We start from the raw sequence: 14,344 nt of genomic DNA, 5'->3' as shown, positions 1-14,344 counted from the left end.
CTTAGATAAGATATTCCTAATAAAGCATTATGGAGAGTCAATATGAAGATCTATCAAGCCGCAGATACTTCATAACCTTCACTGATGACTTCAGTGCAAAGACTATTCATTTGATATTTTCAAAATATTCAAGGCCTTAGTGGAAAAAGAATAGAGGTGAATTTACATCCACTGCATCTAAATGATTTGTGCAACTTCCATGGGATCAAAAGGCCACTAACTGCATTCTACACTCCACAACAAAATGGGGTGTCAGAACGAAATAATGTGACACTCCTTTTAGACTGAATTCATTCTGTAAACTAATGGCTAGGCTTGGTGTGTTTGATCTAATTGAGATTAATTAATAATTAGTCATTGTTTGATATTTTGTTTGTTGTTAGTGTGTTTATGCTAGCATATGTTCAAATTAGGGGAATGTTGATTAGGCTTAATGTTGTAACTATGTAATTGGAGAATGCTGTTTGAGTGTAATTGGAGAGCTTAAGACTTTTAACTAAAACATGTTAGAAATATAAACCTTTGTAACATTAGTATTTCACTTAGGCCTATAAATAAGTTGAGTGGTCCTATGAACTAAACAAACTTATGAAATTTATTATATGTTACTCTCATCATGGTTTAAAACTGCGATTGCAAATTGCACTTATACCGTGAACTTTGATATTCCGATCATAGTTCTAAAACGCGGTCCCTAACCGCAATTGTAGCCATACTACTTTGTTTTCATACCGAATTTGGTGACACCATTAACCACAGAACTATTTATGATCACAAACCAAAATCAAATACAGTAACTGCAATTTCTTTACTTATCATATCAGAAATTATCTATTCTGCTACATCATAATTTCCTAAACACATTACATTATAATCACTGAACACAAAAACTGTGCCATCTCAATATTCAACACTACAAATCAATAGCAAAAGAAAAGACTTAACATGAACTCAAACTATCATACATTACATACACACCCTCAAAACATGATTCTTGAACCAATCAGTGACACCTTGAACCACAAAACTCCTTATGATCTTTACCATGATCAAAACAAAAGCTCTTGGAATGTTCAACAGAATTAACCAAATCATGATCTTTCAACCCAATAAGAAACTTGGACAACCCTTCAAGAAACAAAGCAGATTGATAAACAGAAGCAGCACTAATAATATCAACAAGAACACTTCTCCTCAATCTGTTTGCATAGAGAAAAACACTAACAAACTCTTCCATGTAAGCCTTCACATCATTTCCCACAGCAACTTTCCCTTTATTATCGCTGCGATCCCTACACGAAAACCAGTCTCCGACAACACGGTCGAGGAATCCTCCTTCCGCGCGTGCTATCCTTTCGTTCAGCGTTGGGACGATGGATTTCAGCCCGCATTCGATCTGTTCCATGCGCGTTATCAAAGTCTCCGACGGGTTCCTCCACGCCATGGATATCTGCCACGGACGATCAGAAGAGATCGAACCAGACATGTTCTCGTCTGATTCGATTTCTTCGTCCTCAAGAAAAGACCGCGCGAGGTTTGTGAAGACGAAAGGGTGGATGTCGGAGATCCAAAGGAGAGGCTTTTCCAAGGAGTTACGCCAGTCTTGGTTGAGAATCTGCGAAGCATCGGTTGTAGCGGCCGCGTCGAGGGCGTGGTAGTAAGATTGGAAATGCTGGTGGAGAAGCTCAACGTGGGTTGAGAGAAGGGTTAATGAGTCGCCGGAGATCGAGCGACGGAGCAACGGGAGGTGGTTGTTTTTGAGGGTGTTGAACCATTCTGTGTAGTATTCTTTGAATGGACGTGGTGAAGTGTGTTGCTTCTGTCTGGTGAATACTGATTTCAGCATTTTTGTGATTCTGGTTCTTCTTCTTTTCTTGGAGATGAATCTTGTTTTGCAGAATGGAATGATAACTGTTTTGTTTTGGAGAATGGGAACCAAAGTTAGTTATAACAGAAATTTGAAAGTGAACTAACAGAAAAGGTTAATTATGGTTAAACACAATTAGCATTTGTTAATCACCTTAAATGTAGATAGAGATCTTAATTAACTCTATGGTATAAGGCATAAAAACCCTCTTAAGAGTTTTAGAAGATTTTTTGAAAATGATATATTTTTTGGGAGTTTTTAAATCCCTGTTAACAGTTTTATGAGTTTTATGAAATTGTTATTATATCATGGAAAACTTTAACTTGGGCTTTAGTTAGTTTAAGATAACTTTCATACTTAGGCTTGTAAAACTATGTCTTCTTAAATTATAATACAAATTAGGCATGTATGTTTTAGCTTTGAAAAATAGATTTTTTTATTTAATTTCAAAAATGACTTTTATAAAAATATTTTTTAAAATATTATAAATTTTTATATATTTTTTAAATTAAAAGAGTATTTTTGATATTTTATAACATAAATATACATTATTGAAGTTTTTTTTTAATAAACATACATTATTGAAGATTAAAACATAGTCAAAATGATAATTTTAAAAAAAATTATATTTCAAAAATAATTTTTATAAATAAATTATTTGAAATAGTTTTAAAATTAAGTGATTTTTTTTATGTAATTTTAATATTCAAAAAAATTTCAATAAAATATTCAAAATAACATTTTAAAAATAACTATTTAAATTAAAGTTTCAATTGAAGTTTTTATAAATAGTTTTTTTATAAACTTTTCTGCGAATGATTTTCTCACTTATTTAAAGTTCCTTAGTTAGTTAAGTTGGAACATCAATCACCTATTTAACAATAATTTATGATAATTTCTTTATAAATTTTATAGGGGAAATACCTGCTGAAAACCCTTAAATACCTCTAAATTTCGGAGATGCATCTTCGAAGGCTCCAATTTTCACATTTTCAATAATTTCGGAGATACATCTCCGAAGTCACCCATTTTTTGGGTGTTTTCGAATATGCATCTCTGAAATCACCTATGGACCAGTTTCGGAGATGCATCTCTGAAATATGCTCTGAGTTTTTCTATTTTTTTTCAAAACAATGATTAATCCCATATTTTACATTAATCGACAAAATATAACAGAATCGACAAAATATAACACGTAAATTAGAATAAAATATCAATATTATAAATACGAAAATAGTTGTACGAGTAAGTGCTCAGTGTCAAAATATTACAACACGAATACAAAAAAGTCATGAATAAAATATAAATAGGAAACTGCTACTGAGTTTGCCTAATACAAACACCCTACGATCTCCTCTGCCTACTATACGCCGCCGCACCAGTCGCCTCTCTGACAACCCTCTCCATGACGGCAATCGCCTCATCACCGCCCCGCTGCATGATCCCTCTGTCCAACACCTCCTCCTGGTGTTCCTCAACCTCACGCGAAGAAGACGCCCGAGTCAGCCTACTCCTCGATCCTGATGAGGAACTAGCAGGCGCCTCATCCATTTGGACGTATACTTGTACTCGACCCCGTTCTCGTGTCGCTACTAACTGTGTAGCACACTCGTGTCGAGCCGATGTCGTCTGGGTTTCCCTACCCTGTCTAAGTCGTGCCTGATTCTTGACATTTTCATGAAAAAATTGCACCACGTAAGACGTTGAAACAATTCAAAAAATAAAAAAAACAGTTCAAACTAAATTCGGAAGTGCATTTCTGAAACTGGTCAGAGGTGATTTCGGAAATGCACTTCCGAAAACGCCTGCGATTCTCCATTTTTACAATCCCCATTTCTTGACCTAAACCATTAAAAAATCCAATTTTTACCAACCAAACACTACTACATGTTGCGAATAAATTCAACTAACTACATTTTGTTAATTTCTAGTAGCCCTAACAAGATTATCAATGATAGAGTTTAAAGTTTAGAAACTTACACTTTGTTTGAAGCTTTTAGTGTGACATTGAGTGAGCCTTTGAGTCCTTTGATGTTGTTGATGCATCTCCGAATTATATGAGCATTTATGAAATTTCGTTAGGGGTTGGCAAGAAGGCATGGGGGTCTATAAACAAATTGTCTCATTTAAAATTGATTTTATCTCTGATTTGGATCGACCATGGATCCAAAAAGGGATAGCCTCAATTATTCGTCCAAAGTTAATCTATCAAGGGACGTCCATAACGTCCCTTTATATATGAGGCATCCCACGTGATATCTGAGGTATTCTCTGTATCATAATTCACTATACTTTTTATTTTTTTACTGACTTGGACTTTAGAGTGCTAACCATGCAGACCTACCTTTGCGCCGCACATTGAAGAATTGTCCCACTGCATCAAGACTCTCCTTTATCATTTCACCAAGTATTTCCAGTTCCATATTAGAATAATCTCAAACATCAGTTTTAATAGCTAGATCATGTTTATCAAATGCTCGTCCTAGAGAGAGATAGATAGGGGGAATAAGAGTAATAAAATGAGTGAATAAAGTTGTTTATTGATTCAACAAACAAAGAATTATAGAGAAGATATAATCCTATATCTCCCATGGATCTATAACTTCTATAAGAAACTCGCAACCTAATACTCATAACTAACTTAAGCTAAAAACTAAGGTAAGCTACACTCACTCACTCAACCCCTTATATTGAGGATAGTTACGACTATCCCAAGTAATTCACATCATCAAAGACTTATGGATTAGTAACCAACTCATTCTTAAGTCTTCTAGAATAGACTAACCACTTTTTAGGCTCATTAATCTAATTGTGGGCTTATTCGCTAGTTGCACCCCTAACAATACCACTTTTTAAACCAAATGCTCTGTCCTCAAGGCCAAATTTAGGAAATTTGCTCTTAATTGTAATCACGTCTTCCCAAGTAGCTTCTTCAGTCATCTTGTCCCTCCGCTCCACTAACACTTGCACCTCTTCTTCCTTATTCTAATGCACAGTACACTAGGATAGTACCTAATCTGCTTCGACTTGTTCAGTATAATTACTAGTCAAGTTATCAAGTATCTTCTCTTCTACTTGGTACTCCCCCACCATTTTCTTCAAAAGTGAGACATGGAAAATAAGATGCACTTTGGACTCAATAGGGAGCTTAAGCTTGTATGCCATCACACCCACCTTCTTTATCACAAAATAAGGCCCATAATTGCGTACAACTAACTTATTATTAATCTTGGTTACAACAAATTGTTGGCAATATGCCCCCAGGTTAACAAAGAACCATTCATTTATCTCAAAGCTTCATTATTTTCTTTTATTGTCTACCAACTCTCTTCTATGCCCTTTTGCCCTTATCAAATGTTCATACAACTATTTCATTGGTTCATCTCTATCCAATAATTCCCTCTGCATAAATTTAACCCTCGTTTGTCCCTATCTTTATCGTGTGATTGTAGGAGGTATTTTTCCATAAAATGTTTCTAATGGACTAGTCTTTCTTGCTGAATTATGATAGGTAGTATTAAATCAATACTCCGTCAAATAAACCCATATCATCCATGTCTTGAGTTCATCAATAGTAAAACACCTCAAGTAGGTTACCAAGCATCCATGTTTGTATTCAAAACCTTGATGAGTCTCGCCAATTTGGTTGAACCTATTTCAAAATATCCATTAACTTATCATCCTCGTTGTCATACCCCAATTTTTGACCCAAATATCCCACTTCATTTATCATCATCATTCATCTCATCTAGAAATCATTCATCATCACTAACCCCCAAAATACAAAAGATGTGTTTGCTTGTTTACTTCTTTCACAAGATAGGTGTGATTGATCAAGGAGCTCAGGCAATTGGGGTTTTATGGCTCACAAAGGGACTCAAGATTCTCATATTTTAAATTGATTTCCCTCATCAATATTTAGGCTCAAGAATGCTTCAAATCAAGATCATCAACTTTCAAGTTCATCTAGTACACCAATTAGGATTTTGACCTAATTCATTAAAAAGGTTGACTTTTGGTCAAAGCATGGTCTTGTGGCTCAAAACATGATTCAAGGACCTCAAATACTTCATTATAGCTCATTCATATCACTAATTTGGCTATAAGAGCTTGATTCAATTGGCATTGGAAAGATTGCAATTCAATTGATAAAAATCAAATGTTTAAGGTTTACCTTTGACTTTTGGAATTTTTGGTCAACTATGGACTTCTAAGGTCAAAGATCATGAAAATATCATTATTAAGGTCATTTGATCAATTTTAATCAAGAAAATAAGTCAAAAGTTTCAAATTGAAACTAGAGTTTTTTGGAAAAAAAATCTTTAAGTTATGAAAATCTCCATGTTCAAGTACTCAACTATGAAGACTTGTAACTTCTTCATCAAGCCACCATTTTTCATGCTCCAAAGATCAAATTGAAGAGGAAATTTCATACAACAACTTTGACCTAGAGGATGGATTCCGATAAGGTGCAAGGATTTTGAGTTATGAAGCCATGAACATGATGTCTCAAAAGAAAACACTTAGAGAAATTTTCAAGACAATTTTGATCCATAAAATTTCTTGACTTTGAGGCCATTTTTCACAATGATCCTTTTTTATTCAAGAAAAAAATCCAAACATGAAAGTTGAAGAGGATGTTATAAGCTTTCTAAAAAGTCCAAGAGCATGAATTTATCATGTGTGAGCTAAGAGAATCGAATTTGTGAATATGGCACCATGAAGTTGTTCTTGAGGACCATTTCCATGTTCAACCAAGTTGCAATTCTCAAACCATTCATCTACTAATAAGTTTGCATACCTACATCACCCCAAAATCTTGTTATAATCTGATCTTTACACCATTAATTGAAGCATTATCCAAATGGTTAAGGGTTTGTCCATCAAAACATTCCATTTTTGCACTAAAGGCACCGTTGTCATTCTTGAGAAGTCACATTAATCACAAAAATTTAAGCATTGAGCCCATACTTGGTTGCTTCTGATCACAAAACATTTTAGATCCAAAAAGCAACCATTTATAACCTACAAAACATGCTTGATCACCTTGTAACCATGACTTTCAAGATAACTTCCCATTAAGCCAACTAAGTCAACTTGAGCTTGGTAACTTCAAATGAACCAATTCCTTAACTCACAAATTAGATTTTGTGCCTATAAATAGAGGCCCTTGCCTCTAAAATGAAAGACACAAAAAATCTCAAAATCACGACCTCACTTGAAAGCTCCATTTTTTCACTTTGCACAAACTTGTAAATTCTGAGTTTCTCTCAAGTTCTTTGCAAACTAACCATTCAAACACTTCATATACATCATATAGAAGCTGTAGAAACCTTAAGAACTTGAAAAGTATGGGTTTAAACTGTTCATTGATCCTTTTAAAATAACTTGGACACCCATCATTTTCCTAATGTCAGCAATTACCTTCTTCTCCTGCCAAAAAACTATGTGAATAAGCAGCCAGATTCACAGGTTCAAATGTCAAAACATAAACAAAAGGCATATCTTGTAAAATAAAGACATGGCGTAAAAGTAAGTAAATATTTACATAGAGCAAAATTAGAGTTTATTTATTGTCATCTTACTAAGCATGAAAACATACCATGGAAGGCTACATTTCAATCTCATCAAGCAGGAAAATAAATTTTTAACAGCACATAAACTTACCTTTATTCAAACAAACAGTAGCAACAACACTTCATCTAACAATAACAAATCATCGCGAAGCAAGAATCAACATGAAGAGATCAACTCAAAAAAGCCAAATCCTGAAGAAAAAAATTATATTAAAGATTCATAAGTGAATAATGAAAATCGAAATCGTAGATATCAGAAGAGTGTGAATTTATGGAGATAAACCCTGAATTTGATGGATTCATAAGCAAAAACCTTTGAAACTGATAGATTTAGACCTTTGATTATAACTTGGTGTTGCGTTGGAGAAGAATATTGTAACACCCCATTTCTACCCAGCGAATATTATAAAAATCAGAGTTATAAAATTTTAACATACGAATAGGATGCTACATCTACTTCGTAAAACAACGGAATTTAGTGGCACTTAAAATAGATACATAACACATCATTTCCAGATGAACCGATAACAACCTATTTAGTCTTTAAAATTCAAAACAATTTCATTACTATGCAGCGGATTCACAAAACTCAATTTAAAATGACATAATCTCATGTCCAACTCAAAACAACTTCAAGACATCAAGTCTTTAATGAAAACAACTTAAAAATCCAGCAACATAATAAAACCCAACACTAAAGAAAACACGCGTTCATCCCCCCTCCCGAGTATTACGTATCAGAGCGACCAACACCTGACCCGAGCTAATGAAGGTAAGCAGTATTTGCCTTGGATTACATGTACGTTACCAATATAGGGGTAACATTCAAATAGAAGGGGTGAGATATTGAACCATATAACTGAGTTTATGATAACCAATATATTAGATCAGATTATATAAAATCACCACTTCACAACTTTCAGACAACAGTTATCACAACAAATCCTCAACATAATATCACAACCAAATCATCAGCATATTATCACATCAAAATCATCAGCATATTATCACAACAAAATCATCCACATAATAACACAACAAAAACATCAACATGATATAACCACTTGTTCATCATCACAACAACTCAAAAGATGCAACTCGAAATGCGACTCGTACAATGCACATGCATGTGGTACCATTGGAGAAAAACTTCCAACTTAATAACAGAGTAAAACTCCTAACTTAATAATGGAGCATAACTCCCAACTTAATAACAGAGCAGAACTCCCAACTTAATAAATTCCAATTAATATAGGCATCAACAAGGCATAAGCCTTCATCACAGTTTGTCAGTCCAGGTTGTCGCAAAATATGCAAATGTATGTGACTCGATGAAATGCGACACCACAAAATGCAACTTCAACAACAACAACAACAACTTAAACATCAACGAGGCAAAACCTCCAACTTATATTCTGCCAATAAATAGAGGCAAATCATCAACATCACATTGTCACATGTTTATTATTATAAGCTGTTTCATCTTTGTCATCACATCATTACAACAACAGCACAATAAAATAATTGCATCTCAACAATCAAAACAACATTGGCCATGAGCCAACAACTTAGTCTTGCCAATAAATAGGCACAACTACAATATGTCAGCACACCCGTAAGCCTACAACTTATCTGCCAAGAATTTGATGCAACAAAACAACAACAACACAACGACGACATCAACAATTATCAACAACATACCAACAACAACAACAATTATCAACAGATCTTATTAAAAGCAACAACAACAATTATCGACAACTACAACATATTAGCAACAACAACAACGATTATAAACAACATTACAACGAATATAATTCAGCAGCAACACATAAACAAATCGCCATTGGCCATGGGCGTACAACTTAATATTTGCGAATAATTAGAGGCAATTCAACAAAATTCAACAACAACAGAAATTCTCCATTTTTCGGCAAAATATACAACACATCGAATCAACCAAAATACGCAAAAAATGTTCCGTAATTACTCATACGACTCAACTATACCGGCCAATTAGTTATCGATTACGAATTCTATCATTTCTACTTGGTACTAATATGTCTTATTAAGTCTCTGTTAATTTAATTAAGTCTACTATTCATACTGTTACCAAAATTAATCTTCCAAAACCTGCTAAATAAATTGGCTGCTACTGACTCTGATATTTTACTGCTACTGTATAATTTCACTATTATTCTGCTTTTTAATTCTTCTGCTAATGTCTGCTACAGTTACCAATATTTTCTTTACTGAAATTAGAAATCTTAAACATGATTCTCATATTAAGTTATATTATAATGTGTTAATGAAAACCATATAGCATAGATCTTAGAATACGATGTGCTACAGTACCGTAATGATATTCAGCTACATGTTAAATCTATCCAAACAAGTACAAGCCAATTTTTCTTGTTTCTAAAACCTATCGGTACTATTTCTAACACTAAAGTCTCAGTATGTCATATACTATTATTTATTAAGATGACATTACAATATAAATAATGAAGCAATTAGGTGGAAATTAGTACTACTAACTACATGTACCTAAATTAATTTAATAGAATAAAGGCACTATGAAACAAATGGTGGCAGTCACCACATGTACTATGGGTGAGTGCCCATTTCCTTCATAACCATGGGAGCAAACGCTCCCTTTTCTCAATATCTTAGGGGATGGGCGCCCCCTTCTCTACCAACCAAGTGGCACTCACCACCATGCACACACACACAATGGGGTGGACTCCCCCATAGTTCTCTTTTTTTTGTTCCTTCTACCTACAGACTTCAACGGTAATTACAGTTTTTCAATTTAACCAATTCAACACCATTACAACAAAACAAAATTATACCCAATCAACATAGAATAATTTTTCAATATCAGCCATAACAAATCAAACACAAAACATGAGCAATTTTACAAACCCAATCCCACATACTATTCATCATATGCCCCATTATAGAGTCAGAACCCCACCCTTACCTTGGATTGGAGACCGCTCTATTCTGCCGACTGAACTTGTAACGCCCCGATAATTTAATTAATTATTCAATTAAATTATTGCGGATTTAATTGTTAAAAATGTTGAAGTTGGAATTATTGGCAAAATACTTTGAGATATTATTTAATTGATGGATTGATTAAGTTGTAGAAAATAATGTAGTATTAATTTATTGGGGTATTATAAGACAATATTATTATGGGCTTAATTAAGTGTTGATGGTAGTAGGAATGGGAGGTGTGTTGTTAGGCCAAATAAGAATATTATTATTATTATTATTTGGTTAAAAAGGAAAATATTTGGTTTTATTCCATCAGTAGGAAGAGAAGAAGAATAAGGGTTTTGGAGAAGAAGATGGATCGTGAAAAAGTGCAGAGGAGGAAAAGTTGGAAGCTGCGACAAAGCGGATTTGACCGGATAATTATAGAGAGACCATCAATCCAAGGTAAGGGTGGGGTTCAATCTCTATAACCGGGTATATGATAAACCATATATGGGTTGGGTTGTATAAAGTATTGCCTCTGTGTTTGTTGATCTGTGTTGAATTGAGTTGATGAATCTGATAAAAAGGTCAATTATTATTGATGGAACTATATTGATGAAATTGTGGTTGTTGCTGCTATTGATACCGTGTTTCGATTGTATATTGTATTGTGGGATTTCTGAATCGAAGCATGATTGAGAATCAGTATTTGAATATATAAATATGTGGTGGAAGAAGACACTGGAGACCGAATGAAAATAGAAAATTAATAGGTGCAGTTTCGTAAGAATGAAGAAGAAGAAGTTTGGGTTTGGGACGGGGGCCACCTAGAGAGTGGGTGATGAGGGACAGGAGGGCGGGTGCCCTTGAAGAGGAAAGAGGGAGGGACGATCGTCCCTTAGTAGTGGTGGGGGCCAATGAAAGTTGTTGTTCCTATTTGACCTTTAGATTATGGCTTCATAACTTTAGTAATATATTTAGCCACTATAATTTGAATAAAACAATTGCAGGATTATATTTAGTAATAGCATACTAATAGAGTTGTATGGAAGCGGATAAATAGAATTAATATAAATTGTAGGAGTAGTGCAATTAGCAGAGACATATGGTAAATAGTAGCATAATAGCAGAAATACTAAAGTGACAATAGTAGTGTATTTTGATGACAATATAGTTTTAATAACAGAAAATAATTAGAAGCATTTGCAGAAACAGTATGGTAATTAGTAGAACCATAGCAGTATTATTCAGTAGTTATGCAAGAAGTAAAAATAATACCGATTTTGTCGAATTAGCCTAATTATGCGGTAAACTTAGTTGTCCAGAATTAATCAAAACTTTTCAGGGGTAATTAATATATGTTAGTAGGTATTTTTGGTTGGTTTATTTGGTTTGAATTATATCGAACATGTTGATTTGCAGGTACAGTTGAATAATTTGAATTGTTCCAATTTATGAACATTATTAAGTTGTAGGCATTATAACCAATGTTGATTGAATTGAGTTGCTATTCTTATAAGTTATTGTTGATGCATTGATTAAGTTGTAGGCCTATGGCCAGTGTTGAAGTGACGATGAGTACCTCTGTTTATTGGTATCGTGACGATATAGGCTTATACCTTTTGTGACGATGATTGTTGTTGTTGTATGTGATTGTTACATTCATTGGGTCACATACATTTGCATTTTTGTGACGGCCTGGATTGGAAAATTAGCGACGAAGGCTTTTGTCTTGATGTCTTTATTAACTGGCAATTTTCTAAGTTGGGAGTTTTGCTCCGTTATTAAGTTGGAAGTTCTGCTCCAATGGTACCACATGCATGTGCATAGTTGAGTCACATCTTGAGTTGTGTGTTAAAATAAGTTGTTGTTATTAAGTTGTGCTGATTTAAGTTATTATGCTGATGTGATGGTCAATTAAAGTTGTCTTGTTGTTGTTATTAAGTTGGTTGTCGGTTGTTGCATAAATGTGGTTATAAAATGGTGATATTTGTATGGTCTAATCTAATATATTATTTATCATACACTTGTTTATATTGATTTGATATCTCACCCTTTCTTTTGTTTCGCTGTTACCTTTATACTGGTAACGTGCAGGTGATTCATTGTGATGAAGATTTAGTAGCTTCATTGAGTCCAAGTCGGTGTTGTCGCTCTTAATCAATTATACGCATTCTTAATCGATTAAAAAGTTTTTTGTCTTTCTCTAATCAATTAGCTAATGGATTTAATCAATTAAGTAGTGTATAAAAGCTTCCTAAATGTTTAGGAACACCCTTGATCAAACCTGTAGTGGTGAAATTGGTGAGGCTAAAGCCATGGAAAATACTTAGCTCATTTGTTTTAAACAGAGTCGCCACCGCGCTTTACTGTTTCCAAAAAGGAATGGGAGAAAGAGCGAATAAAACCCACAGAAGTTTTTAAAATCAAAACTAATAAACTTATCTAAGGGGAAGGTTTTAAGCACCCCTCATATCCATGGTACTCCATGAGAACCTCTTTGAAAATGTTATTGTTTTTGTGTACATCTATTTGAAAAGCATATGTGTATTTGTTTAAAAAGAGTGTGGGGATGGGAAAAGAAGTTTTTGAAAGTGAGCTCGATAAGACATCGCATCTTAGGCCTACATACCCCTTTAACAATAGGGAAGTCAGAGCTTTTGTAGTTCCTCTTAAAAGGAAAATAAAAGGGGGCCAAAGTGGCCAAAATATTTTTTGGATGTTAAGCTTTAACAATATTTAACAAGTTTTTAAAAGGTTAAGCTTTAACAATACTTAACAAGTTTTTAATAAAAAAGGGGATCAAGCTTTAACAATACAGGGTCAATGGACTAAGAGTAGTTTCACCGGGAATAATTCTTCTCTTAGTACCAAGGTTTTAAAACAAAAAAGGTGGTTGAGCTTTAATAATACAAAACCAAATAAAAGGGACCAAGCTTTAGAAATACAAGGTCAATGGACTAAGAGTAGTTTCACCGGGAATAATTCTCCTCTTAGTACCAAGGTTTAAAAAACACAAGGGTTTGGTTAAGCTTTAACAATACAAAATCATAAAACAAGTGAAAAGCTTTAACAATACTTTAACACAAAAATAAAAGAGATTTGGAAAGAGTTTGAGTACCTTGACAATTTTAGTCAATACCATTCCCATTCCTTTTGGATTTTCAACAAACAACTTAAGCAATCAGACAATGGATACCTCAAGTGTGTGTGTGATGATATGTTTCACAAAAGACAAACAAGTAAGTAAAATAATCATCAAAAATAATGAGAAAGGATGTTTATACCTTTGGATGGATTCACATATGAATGAATGATGAATGATGAATGTGAAACTCACACATGTGGGTTAGATAAACAAAGTATATATAAAGATAATACAATGGATAATGGGTACAAAACACAATGATAAAGATCAACATGTATGTACAAAGGATAATAGTTAAGATAAACAAATAAGTACAAAACACAAGGATTGAAATTAACAAGTATATGTATAAAGTAAAAAGTTCATGGATAAGCAAATATCAACATGTTTCTTTTTGGATTAGGGTTTTAAACCTAGGGTTTTTGAAATTAGGGTTTGAAATTAACATCTAACCCTAATTAATTTTCATGACTAAATACCAAATCCTAAAAGAGAATTGGTCTAAGGGTACATGGAAAAGTCAAAGACATGACATCCTAACCCTAAACAAATATTTACAAAAATATACAAAGTCACTTTGAAGAAATATTCAAATAAAAATGATTTTTGGTTGATTTTTCATACATAAAAAGACATGTTTTTGATTAATTCTTAAATGATAAAATATTAATGTTTTTTGGATTTTTAATTTATGACATGGAAATAGACAACATAAATAAATAGCACAAAAAATTGAAGTTAAAATAGTTAAGTTTGCTATTTTAAATA

At 33.5% G+C, this 14,344-nt stretch overlaps 1 protein-coding gene across 1 annotated transcript; it reads right to left on the bottom strand.

The window, feature by feature from the left end:
• Positions 1-1,003: 1,003 nt before the first annotated feature.
• Positions 1,004-1,846, bottom strand: LOC131597491 (protein INAPERTURATE POLLEN1-like). The gene has a single exon (XM_058870187.1). It carries the CDS (start codon positions 1,844-1,846, stop codon positions 1,004-1,006), a length of 843 nt encoding a protein of 280 aa, XP_058726170.1.
• Positions 1,847-14,344: the final 12,498 nt, after the last annotated feature.

This window comes from Vicia villosa, linkage group LG4, assembly GCF_029867415.1.
Source record: "Vicia villosa cultivar HV-30 ecotype Madison, WI linkage group LG4, Vvil1.0, whole genome shotgun sequence".
Taxonomy (NCBI): domain Eukaryota; kingdom Viridiplantae; phylum Streptophyta; class Magnoliopsida; order Fabales; family Fabaceae; genus Vicia; species Vicia villosa.
This window is presented reverse-complemented; position numbering and strand designations above follow the sequence as displayed.